The sequence below is a fragment of the Phyllopteryx taeniolatus genome, chromosome 9, assembly GCF_024500385.1.
Source record: "Phyllopteryx taeniolatus isolate TA_2022b chromosome 9, UOR_Ptae_1.2, whole genome shotgun sequence".
Lineage (NCBI taxonomy): Eukaryota > Metazoa > Chordata > Actinopteri > Syngnathiformes > Syngnathidae > Phyllopteryx > Phyllopteryx taeniolatus.
Genome location: NC_084510.1, coordinates 27,482,916 through 27,495,596, shown reverse-complemented (window position 1 = coordinate 27,495,596; position 12,681 = coordinate 27,482,916). Strand labels below are relative to the sequence as shown.

General features: G+C 48.5%; 1 protein-coding gene across 7 annotated transcripts in view; it reads left to right on the top strand.

The window, feature by feature from the left end:
- Positions 1-10,562: 10,562 nt before the first annotated feature.
- phf2 (PHD finger protein 2) overlaps positions 10,563-12,681 on the top strand; it is a 217,640-nt gene continuing 215,521 nt past the window's right edge. For 3 of the 7 annotated variants that reach the window (XR_009790231.1, XR_009790230.1, XM_061785746.1), the window contains exon 1: positions 10,563-10,781. Coding sequence is in view for 3 of the 7 variants with exons in the window: in XM_061785746.1 (XP_061641730.1) it covers positions 10,684-10,781 (98 nt within the window). In the remaining 4 variants the exon portion in view is untranslated. Of the gene's footprint in view, positions 10,782-10,887; positions 11,341-12,681 lie in introns of those variants that run through there. The other 4 variants (XR_009790232.1, XM_061785748.1, XM_061785749.1 and 1 more) reach the window with 4 other exon arrangements.

The window sequence follows — 12,681 nt, the reverse complement described above, 5'->3', positions numbered from 1 at the left end:
AATATGAGTGTTGCATGGGACTGTAGTGCTATACCCTGTGAGGGAAGGACAGGACAAGATAGAACAGCACAAGGACAGGAGAAGAAGCATGCAGGACCAGGGTCGTGAACCCGGCTGTACAACTGAAGTGTGTTGGCATTAATTATGTAAATTATAAAAGTGTACAGGACGAGAGTATAAGTGAGGGGATACACAAGCGATTTGCATATTCATGAGTTATTTGTTACAGGAAGGGGTGTGTGCCTGCAGATACATGCAAGCGAATTGATACTGTTTTACATGCACAAAGACTGACAGAAGTGTCCTGTAATTGCTGTGGCCGCACCGCGGCGGCTGAGGACCCCACCCACTCAATTAAAGGACGGGATCAGGCCCAGGGGTCCACCCGAGAGCAGCCCGGCGGACGGGACACGTCCCACACTGAGGAACCCAGGGCGGGTCCGCCAGCCCCACCGAGGCGCTGCGACAACCGGCCACCCAGCGGAGGCCGCAGGGACCCAATGCCACCCCCCCATTAAGAGACATGGCTCCCGCAGGTCGGGCCCATTAGGCCGGACAACCACCGACGAAGAGGGCGACCTCAACCAGACCCGCAGCACCAACCCCGGCCCCCTACACCCCCGCCTGCACCCACTACCCGCCCTTGAGCGTGGGAGGTGGACCCAACCCGCCCCAAACCAGGCAGGGAAAAGAACCCCACAGCCCCCCACGGGAAGAGGAAGAGGCGACCGCAGCGGGATGCAAGGAACGGAGAGAAGAGGAGGAAGCAGGCCTGAGGAGCAACAGTGGGGCCCCACCGCCCCCACCAGTAGCCAGAACCGGGAACCAAGTCAGGTGCCACCCGGTACCGCCCCAGCACCCATGGAACATGGGCGAGTCACCATCACACCACCATTACTCCCAGGAGGTCACCCCAGTGGTGCCCCCCCCCCCCACCCCCGAGATCAGGAAGGAGTGAAAAATAGTTCCGCCCCCGCAGAATCGGGAACAGCAAACACAGCGACAAGAGAAGATCCCCACAGCATGCATGTCTTTTCACCATGCAAACCGATCTAAAATGTGTGAAAATAAAAAGAAATAAATATAATAATAATAAAACAACAACAACCTCGACAACAAAGAATATAAAATTCCATTGTTTACTTTCACACTTATGAAAATAGTCTTGTTATTGTCAAATGTCAGACGGCACCCTACTCAGGCAAAGGAATCAAGAGTCTAGATTTAGCATGTTGAGGAAAGGTGACCAGCTATCTACGTATATGTGTAATTGATTTTTTCGTTCTGCTGATATTTTTTCTAACAAAATATGTTCTATGATGAGGTTTAGCCACTGATTGGTGTTCATACCTTGTTTGTTTTTCCAGTTTAATAGAATTGTGTTCTTAGCGGTAGCTAACGCGACAAGCAGTGATTGTGATGATACTTATTAGGGAAGTCAATTATTCTTAAGTCGCCAATTATGTACAATCTTGGTGAAAGTGGAATCCTGCAGTTTAAAATATACGAGATTTTTTGTATAACCGAAGACCAAAAGCATTGAATTGGTGTACATTTCCATATAGCATGAAAATAGTTGTCTGGGGTATTTTTGGTGCTTTGCATGCATATATTAGATAGAGACAAGCCCATTTTATGCATAGTGTACTGAGTAAAGTGTGTTCTATGAAGCACTTTATATTATATAAGATGTAGATTTGTGATTTTTGTCATTCTAAATGTATTGTTACAAATCTGTATCCAGTAGCTACGGTCAGCAGACACGGAGAGGTCTTCTTCCCATTTGGTGACAAGACATGAAAGCCCGCATGGAGTTTGCTAATAAAAAAACAACTGAAGGACTCCAAGATGGTGAGAAATAAGATTCTCTGGTCTGATGAGACCAGTAGAGAACTTTTGGGCCTTAATTCTAAGCGGTATGTGTGGAGAAAACCAGACACTGCTCATCACCTGTCCAATACAGTCCCAACAGTGAAGCATGGTGGTGGCAGCATCATGTTGTGGGGGTGTTTTTCAGCTGCAGGGACAGGACGGCCGGTTGCAATCGAAGGAAAGATGAATGCGGTCAAGTACAGGGATATCCTGGACGAAAACCTTCTCCAGAGAGCTCAGGACCTCAGACTGGGCCAAAGGTTTACCTTTCAACAAGACAATGACCCTAAGCACACAGCTAAAATAACGAAGGACTGGCTTCAGAACAACCAACCACTAAGCGTAGCTGCTGACCCAGAGCTCTGTAAAATGTATAGATTACTCTGTCAGGAATAAATTGGTTGGCTTTTAACACATCGTTATAATTGTAGTTCTTTCACAAAAACGAACACGCATGGAACCTCGAGTTAATAAGTGATTTTAAAACACAGGTTCCTTTACCGTCCTGCCTACAAGGATCAATTCTGGGCTATCATTTCCAATATGACTGCAGACGAGATGACCGAAGTTGTGAAATCGGACCGGCTGATAATCGTCGTGTGTGTATTGCTGGAGGGAACCCATCGGCTAGCAGAGCACGCCAGGGAGCTCAATGAGGTACATGCGAAGTCTGTGGCGCTCAGCAACTTAAGGGAGAGATGATGGAAGGCTCCGACTCTTCTCCCCTTCATAGATGATGTCTACGAACTCCACGCCTACCAAGAGTATTCACACTCTGCTGCCTACAGAGAATTGAACCGCTGACTGTACGCCCAGGCCTGGCTGGAACTCTCCAAGGTTTGTCTCAGCCAAATGATTTGATTAAACCACAGGGAGGAAGTGGAAGTCTCAGCGATGCCCCTGTCATCGCTCATCCAGTGGGAACTCTGAGGACATCATGCCAAGTTGGAACGTGCCCTCTCCCCTGTGGAAAAGTAGCTCTGCCGGCACTTTACCAGGTTGGTGACGAAGGGCAAAATGCAGGAGGTATCTCTCCAGCTACTAGTTGAACATCGGGGTGCTTGCAGTGTGATGGTCGACAATCCCTGCCTGTTCGCCCGCGGCAACTGTTTTGAATATGTTGAATACTGAGTTGGACCAGTTAGCCAACTTTTTGGGACATTATATAAGAATACACCGCCAATATGACCAGTTCCCAAATGAGACAATGCACCTAGCCAAGACTAGTAAACTACTAATGGCATTGGAACAGGGTCACCTGGGGCAATTCCACAACTGCAGCCTGGAGCAAATGGAGATACGATGAGAAGGTGAGTCCAGAACTCTCATTCAAAATTTGGGGCAGGTTGCGGCTGCTCTGACAATTTCGTAAAATTCAGGAACCCAACATGAAAGTTAGCAAGTTCAGGTACGGAACGGGCCACTTTCAGACCAAGGTGAGGGGTCGGACGGACCCTTCTGCTTTCTTGTACAGTGCTCCGCGCAGGTTCTTTTTTGTTCGCGGGCACTGCCCCCCATAATTGGAATGAGTACACTTTGAACTCTTTGGCAAGGAACCATTGGAGGGCAAGTCTGGTGCCAGCAGCCATGTTAATTCCAGCTCCAATAGCTTATCTTATAGTTGCTGCAGTTAAAAAGCTTGTAGTTGGATCTCACGATCGAGCCTGACGGTACGCCACGAGGCGAGCAACCATGGGATGGTCTTCGCTGAGTGTTCCGCCTGGGGCCCAAACCGTTCACCCCGGCAGCGGCGGGGCAAGGGTCCGGACTGGGGCCATGATGAGGGACGGCCGGGAGCATTTGTATTATGCCCGTAGAGATCAAATTCTTGGACTGGCGTAAGACGGGTGAGAGCGAAAGCATTTGCCAAAAATGTTGTCATTAATCAAGGGGGGACACCTGGTGAGGACATGCAATAACTAACCAAGAGAACCAGATAAGAAAGGACAGAGAAGGGTCAGACAAGATGTGGGAAAATGAGCAAGGCAGTGCTATTGCCGAGTGGTGCGGTGGGATTCTTTTTTTAGTGTCGAAACACCTGTAAGAACCTGTGAGTTGATCTGTTAGTATAACCTGTGTTGTTATAAGTGATCCCAGCACGAGTAATTAAAGTCTACAGTGTTTCTATCAAACTTATTAGTGAATGAACACCATATCACATTGTTAGTCAACTGGCGTACGGAGTTGCTGAGCCGGCACATCGAGGAAGGGTCAGCGAGCCTGTCCAGCAGGGGACCCAACCATGGGGATGCCACCAACCACCCAGGACCCAGGGAGGTCCTGAACCCGATCGACGCAGCCTGACCAGTCCCAAGGGGAGGGGCAAGGGCACCGGAACACTGCCCAACCACACCACCGGAGAGCATGGGGGCCCCAGCCATCAACAGGGCCCATTGCAGGATCCAGCAGCCCCCAGAAAAATCGATTAGAATCGGGACCAACGCCCAACCACCCCCCCCCCCGGAGCCACCGAAAGCCAAACCAACGCCCCCCCCCCCCCCCCCACCCCCCGGAGCCAACGAAAGCCAAACACCCCTGCCCCCAGCTCAGACGCCCGGAGCCCACCCAACCCAAAGAAGAAGCGTCAAAATACAACGGAAAAGCGGCAAAACCAACAAAGAAGAACGCACATGAAGACGCGCCTGCACCCAACGGTGGCGAAAAAAAACCGCCCCCCAACCCCGCCAAAATCAATGACCAACCGCCCAGTACAACACCCGGAACAAGACCATACCGCGCAAAGGACGCCCGACGGGCCCCGAGCACCAGCCCACACCGCACGGAGCCCCAGCGAAGCCAATCCCCAGTCAACCGGGCGAGCGAAATCACAAAACACGTCCATGCGAACACTGAGAAAGTTGACGATGCAAAAGGCCGGCCACACCGACGGTCTCCAGCACCCACACCAGTCCCCAAACCAACCCAAGCGCCGACGACAGAAAAAAAACAAAAAACACAACACGCCAAACCCCAACCCCGCACCCCACCGGTGAAAGTCGGGAAAGGAACCAGCGCTCCACAACACCGGCCCCACCCATCAAAAAAAAGAAAAACGGAAAAAATTATTACCGGCGGTGTGCGAACTACCCCCTGCCAAAGCACCAAAATGCCGAGCCCCGGCGCGCACTGCCCAAAACAAGAGGCCACACGCCCAAAACAGCAAGCCAAGCCAAAACCCGCAGACACAAACCACCCGACGCAATGAAGCAGCCCCAAACAACCACTTTGACAATGCTACATCCAACCCGCAGCCGAAACACCAACGAATGAATGCCAAGTCAAACGGGCCACCCCCACACACACCGCCCACCCAGCCCACAGGTCCGACACCGATACTGGGCACAGACAACTCAGAGTCAAATGCCCACCCCAGTCCATGCCGTGGCTCGCCAAGAAAATGGATGCCCACAACCCGGACACCGACTATCCAAACCAGGCAAATTTCCCCGACCCAGCCCCCCAAAGAGGGCCCGAATCTGAGGGACCCCCAAATGACCCTCGACCACGACTCCCCCAGGGGGGGGGGCAACCCCCTTCCCTTTCAATGGATGGAACCAAATGCCGACTGACGAGGCACAAGGCCAGCACCCGCAACACCGCGAGACAATGTCCATGCGAACCCCGTCCCAACCCACTGTGACGCAAAGCCGCCACAGCAAAGCTCCAGCCCAATGTCAAGTCCCCCCCCCCCCCCCCGCCATCGCCGCCCATGCCAGCCCGAAGACCAAAACAAATGCCAAAAACCATCAGCGCAAAAGCGCAACCAGCTGCCCACCCGCCAACCGTCCCAACACCGGCACAGACACACCCCACACACCCTGGCAATCGAGAGCCCAACCCACCGAAGCCCCGCGCCTGTTCATCCTGTTCATTTGGCGTTGTGTGCTATTGTTCCATGCTGTTGTTCCCGTCCTTGTATATTTGTTGTCGTATGATTTAACAATGTCATGATGGTTTATTGTGTGGCATTTGGTTGTACAAATGGTTCAGGCAGTGCCAAGAGGTTTTTTTTTGGGCTTTCCAAGTGAAGAAGGAATACGTCACCAGTGGATAGTGAAAGTCACTCGACAGGGGAAGAAATGTGGTCAGCTATGGGTGCCTAACAAGCATTCCAAACACTGTGCCGATCACTTCGAACCGGCGTGTTTTGAGAAAGCATTGGATACACAGGTGTAGTTAGGCGGAGGCTGAAACCAGCTGCAGTGCCAACTATTTTTCCTACGGCCATCGGGACCTCCACCGCCAGCAAAAGACTTAAATCTCGCAGCTGCCACGATGCACCAGCGAAGCGGCGCAGACAAAAGGTGTGCATTTCCTTGTATATACCTACGACTCTATTATGGTTACTATGCACTGGGGAGTCGGAAAAAAAACCACACAGTACTTTTCAGTACTGTCGTCTGTACTTTTGCCTATATGACAAGCCAACAGACACACGGCAAAGACGTTGTGTGCGGCGTGTTATAACACAACTCGAGCGAGGGGCTCACAATATATAGGAATATTGCATCCTATGTCAAAGCTTGTGCCGTGTCACTGAAACATATATGAATATATAATACATATAGTCGTGCTCAAAAATATTGGCACCCCTGGGGTGGCATTATCTCAAGCTATGAGTGTATAAAAAGACATGCTTTTGACATACCGTCACATCGAGCCAGCGGCCACTCTCTTTTTCTGTTGTACAGATGCTACTTGCCTGCTCGTCGTTGTCACTGTCAGGTTCCGACCTCCTGATTGGCTCAAATATGTACGGTTTGACGATGCCACGTACAGTTGGGTGCTCCTCTATGTCGAAATCCTCCTCCTCCACATATTCTAATACGTTGCTCGCCATTGCGTATAGAGTGTAGCGCACTGTGTTTGCCAATTGCAACGTCACTTCTGGTAGCCCTTGCAGTGGAAAGAGTAACCACACCCCGGTGTTTTGAGCTTCGGGTATGTTCGGGGAGGGCTCAATATGCGTCATAAAAACCAAATTTTGAGCTACACTATGGCTGAAAACCTGCTGTAAGTTACATGCATGTATTACATAACATATAAACAATGCAAATATGAATTTTAACTGATCTTTGTCAGCTGACCTTTAAGTGCTTGACTGATTGTCTTACAGAGACATGGGAATGTGGTCGTCCACAAGAATGCTCAGCTTGAAAAAAGAGGTGTATCAAAACAAGTTTTGCTCAACACCACCTTGTGTGATGTTGAAAATAGCAGAGGCAAGTTGAGGATTATTTTTCACAAAATAATGGCGAAGCAGTCAACAGGCCTCCTGCCTATTTCTTCCGTAGTCCATATTCAAGTGGCCTTGTGCAAAACTGCCATTGACATTTAGATTTTTCAATATGATTTTATTTCATTTATTTTGAAGTGTTTTATTGCAGTACGCTTTTTATATTTTTCTTGATAGCACTGCTTTCACTGCATGTGTATATGAATGGTATGTGTATGTTATATATACATACTTTTTTAAAAACCATGCAGCACTTTGTGCGACTGTGGACATTGTAAGTGTGCTATATAAATAAACAGAAAATCCTGGTGAAAACAACAAAATAAAAACAATATTTAAAAGATTTACTACAATTACTAATTGTAGCCTGTTGAACACAACGCTGCGAGAAACTATTGTACACTAGTTCTAAATTGCTACTTCTCTCTCGTTACATTTACAACACACTGATTTTAATAGAAATTACTGGCTGCACGCTTACACAACACTGCATACTTTTTGTTTGATACATCTCATTACCGATACACGCCCAGATCTCCTTTGCGCAACATATAGTTGCATTACACTTGGTTGCACGGACACAACAAAGACACGTAAGACAGATTTCAACAAAGGGTACTCAGAGACAGAGAGCGAGCTCCATTTTCTATAACTTTACTCATGAACGTGTTGGCTATTGGCAGGGATACGTCAGTAACTATAAACTATAAGTTTATAAAAAGGTCTGGGTGTGTATCTGTAAATACCGGTGGCCAATTATACATTACTCGTGCACTCACTGTAGTAGTCTCGCCACGCTGCACTATTTGCATATCTGTTGTTGACCAATACAGTCCACTCATGCCAGAGTGGCATCTGCTCCATTTGCACACTGATTGAGGAGTATCTGCAACATTTGCACAATCGACATTGTCCCAGATTATCGCACTCCTCACTTGAAGTCTCGGCGCCCTTTGCACAATGGTCATTGCACCGGACTATTGCAATATTAGTCTTTCGAACTGCTAGAGGACTCTGCATCTATTTGCACAATTGTCAAAAAAAGAGACCTGGAAGGGCGTGATTGGGAGGAACGGCATCCCCGATCAGAACCCGAGCGGTGTTCTGTTATTGGACTTCTGTGCACATCACGTATTGTCCATAATGAACACCATGTTCAAGCATAAGGGTGTCCACACGTGCACTTGGCACCAGGACACCCTAGGTCGCAGTTCGCTGATCGACTTTGTGGTCGTGTCATCGGACTTGCGACCGCATGTCTTGGACACTCGAGTTAAGAGAGGGGCGGAGCTGTCAACTGATCACCACCTGGTGGTGAGTTGGCTCCGATGGTGGGGGAAGATGCCGGTCCGACCTGGCAGGCCCAAACGTATTGTAACGGTCTGCTGGGAACGTCTGGCAGAATCCCCTGTCAGAAGGAGTTTCAACTCCCACCTCCGGCAGAACTTTGGTCACATCGAGTCAGAGTGGACCACGTTCCGTGCCTCCATTGCTGAGCCTGCCGACCGGAGCAATGGCCGTAAGGTGGTCGGTGCCTGTCGTGGCGGCAATCCCCAAACCCGTTGGTGGACATCAACGGTGGGGGATGCCGTCAAGCTGAAGAAGAAGTCCTATTAGGTGTTTTTGGCATGCGGGACTCCTGAGGCAGCTGATGGGTACCAGCTGGCCAAGCGGAATGCAGCTTTGGAGGTCGCTGAAGCAAAAACTCGGGCATGGGAGAAGTTCGTGAGGCCATGGAAAAAGACTTCCGGATGGCTTCGAGGAAATTCTGGTCCACCATCCGGCGTCTCAGGAGGGGGAATCAGTGCACCATCAACACTGTGTATAGTGGGGATGGGACGCTGCTGACCTCGACTCGGGACGTTGTGAGTCGGTGGGGAGAATATTTCGAAGACCTCCTCAATTCCACCGACACGCCTTCCTATGAGGGAGCAGAGTCTGGGTTCTCTGAGGCGGGCTCTCCTATCTCTGGGGTTGAGGTCACCGAGGTGGTTAAAAAGCTCCTCGGTGGCCCCGAGAGTGGATGACATTCGCCCGGAGTTCCTAAACGCTCTGGATGTTGTGGGGCTGTCCTGGTGGACATGCCTCTGCAACATCGCGTGGACATCGGGGACAGTGCCTCTGGATTGGCAGTCTGGGGTGGTGGTCCCCCTTTTTAAGAAAGCCTGTGTTCCAACTACAGGAGGCTCACACTCCTCAGCCTCGGTGGTAAGGTCTATTCAGGGGTGCTGGAGAGGAGGGTCCGTCGGGAAGTCGAATCTCATATTCGGGAGGAGCAGTGTGGTTTTCGTCCTGGCCATGGAACAGTGGACCAGATCTACACCCTCGGCAAGGTCCTCGAGGGTGTATGGGAGTTCGCCCAACCAGTCTACATGTCTTTTGTGGACTTGGAGAAGGGGTTCGACCGTGTCCCTCGGGGAGTCCTGTGGAGGGTGTTTCGGGAGTACGGGGTACCGAACCCCCTAATACGGGCTGTTCGGTCCCCGTACGACCGGTGACAAAGTTTGGTCCGCATGGCCAGCAGTAAGTCGGTCTCGTTTCCTGTGAGGGTTGAACTCCCCCAAGGCTGCCCTTTGGCACCGATTCTGTTCATAACTTTTATGGACAGAATTTCTCGGCGCAGCCGAGGCGTAGAGGGGGTCCGGTTTGGTGGCCTCAGTATTGCATCTCTGCTTTTTGCAGATGAGGTGGTTCTGTTGGCTTCATCAAGCCAAGAAGAACCCCGTTTATATATGCGGAAATTAATCTGTAAGAATGACCATGTGGGATGACGTAGGTGTCTTCTTTCCTCAAGGGGGCTTTCACCGGTCGAATTTTTAAACAAAAAGCCTTCCAACATGTTCCACTATTTCTATTTTAACTCCTTACTGTCTTAAAAGAAAACATCCAAACTTTTAATATCGGCAAAAATTACACTGCAGAATACATAGTAGTTCAATGAAAAACTTCCAGCTGCATTTAAACAGCCTCTTGTATTAAAAAAATGGTTTTGTAACAATAATCCTGTTACAAATGTTATGGTTGCTTTGGTCTGCGTTATTCATTTCCCCAAAAAAAGACAAATGATTGATTTGATTGATTCAAGATATTAATTGTTGTGCATGCAGTTATCATGTTAATCCTCAATTTCTTAACGAGGTGCTCTGAAAAGCACTTTGAACATGTAAAGGTGATGCCGAAAAATGTGATATCGTACATATGTTTAGAAAGGCTATTTTTAAAAGATACATGTTCTTTATTGTTCTTAACTCACGTGAAAGTGGATCGTGACTTAGCGATAATCGAAAAATGTTGGTCCCAGGGTCACAACATTTGAGAACCATTGCTTTCGAGACTGTCTTGCTGTCGGACTGTCACCAAATGGAAGACAGCACATTGTCGTAAAAAAAAAATGATATTCATGATTAGAATGGATTTCAGGAAAGCCTGTTTCTCATTCCTTTGCTTCTGCTGATCCGTACGACTGAAAACTTGTACAATGGTGTGAAAGAGATGGACGTTGAGGTTCATGTGTCCGGACCACAGGGCACGCACGCGCGCGCGCACACGCACACACACGTAGTTGTGAATCGAACATGGCGACTGTACCCGTCTATTGCATCTGCAGATTACCTTACGACGTGACTCAATTTATGATTGAATGCGATGCTTGCAAGGACTGGTTCCACGGCAGGTAAGCACACTTTATTCAACGTGATGCTTTTTTGGGCGGCTGTTTGCATGTGAGGAATCGAAATCAAAACGGCGAGCCCTCAATGTGCTTGACAGCTTTGTGACTCTCAGTCGCTAGTCGACATCTGAAGAGAGGCCGCTCGGAGAAGAAGGCGGAGTTATAGCTGAGCGGGGTCGGCAATTTTTCGCTAATAACTCCAAACAGATTATTCTAAAAATATATATGTGGAATATAATCATGTTATTTTTCGGTGGGCTTCACCATTTACACGAGCTTAAGTGCTACGTTTGGCATGCCCGCATAGCCCCGACGAGCGCGGACTGCAACGGGGGATCAACGGTCCACATAGTCGCTTTTAATTGGAATGTTTTGTGCTACGTTTGCGACATCGCGCCAGGATTTTAGTTTCTCACTGGAATATTTGAAAGAAAACGACTCTTAACAGTGGCCAGTGCGCGCTGAGCCCCAACAGCCGTCCAGTGAGACTGCAACTATGGCGCTGACAATGGCTCATGTCGGATGTCGCTTAAGCGGCTGAAATGAGAACATTTTCTTCAAGGTAGGTCGTCTGTTAGCAGAACTACCACAACCTTGAGCGTATCGACGCGTTTTCGCCACGTAACCTTTCCCTCCGTCCTCGTTGGAAGGTTTCCGCTTGTACTTAGTTTATTGCGGGCATGTATAATGCCTCTCCTGCTATCAAAATGGACCAGCACACTTCGTTAACTGATGAAACAGTATTCACCTCCCCTGATTGGAAAGCCCTTTACAATAATTATTTAATCACGTGCTGTGTGCATTGCAAAATTCGCTGGTGTGGATCAACTAACTTTCACGCGCTTGGACTGAATATAAAATCCCCCAGCATCTGGAAGTACACTCGTGTACTGTGTGGTAGTGTAGTAGTTAACATTTGGACATTGTACTGTATAGGGTTAGCTGGTATTGAAGAAGCGTTGTTGTGAGCTGGAGATGTCAAGGGGAGGCTCGAAGGGCCCCCATGAAAGTCTATTTTCAATATGTGGCATTGACATGGAGGCCCTCAAAGAGATATATTTTTTCATTGGCCCTGTGGCAACACTTCTGGTTGTGACCTATGTGGCCCACTTAAGAAATAAGTATGCTTAAAACAGTAGCCTGAGTTCATCTTAGTTTGTTCTTCTGAAGCCAGAATGTGAGCATGAATGGTTGTCTGTCTGAATGGGCCCTGTGGTTGACTGGCAACCAGTCAGCTGGAATTGGCTCCAGCTTGCTGGGAGTTGCATAGGAAGAAGTAGAAACTGGAGAAAAATGATCTTCACATGGTGTATCTTAACTACTCAATATCAGACTGCCGAGTTTTTAGGTCACGGGTTTTAATCCGGGCTCTGGCCTTGCTTTGTGGGGTTTGGATGTTTTCTGTTTTGTATTCTATATTTTGTTTTGTATCCCTGTTTTGCTTTTCTCCGGGTACGCCGGTTGCCTCCCACATTCCAAAAACATGCATGTTAGGTTAAGTGAAGAGTCTAAATTGTCCTTGGGTTTAAATGTAAGGTAACCTTAATAACTTTGACTATTCCCACAATGGGGAAAACTTGCAAATGTGAGTGTGAATGCTTGTTTCTGCATGTTTGTCTATATGTTCCATGCGGTTGGCTGGTGACCAGTCCAGGGTGTTTCACCCGCCAGACGTCAGCTGGGATGGGCTCCAGCGCACCTGCAACCTGAGTGAGGTTAAGCGGTATCGAAAACATGGAATATTAGACCTTGCGCCGATACTTGGTTGACAATAATGTTAACGTTTGTATCTTAACTTGTAGTTTAATGTTTATGATGCCAACAGTTTGGAATAATTATTCCAAATATTATTTATCTCAATAATGTGTGGAATTTCTAGAATAGGATAATATGTTGATTATAT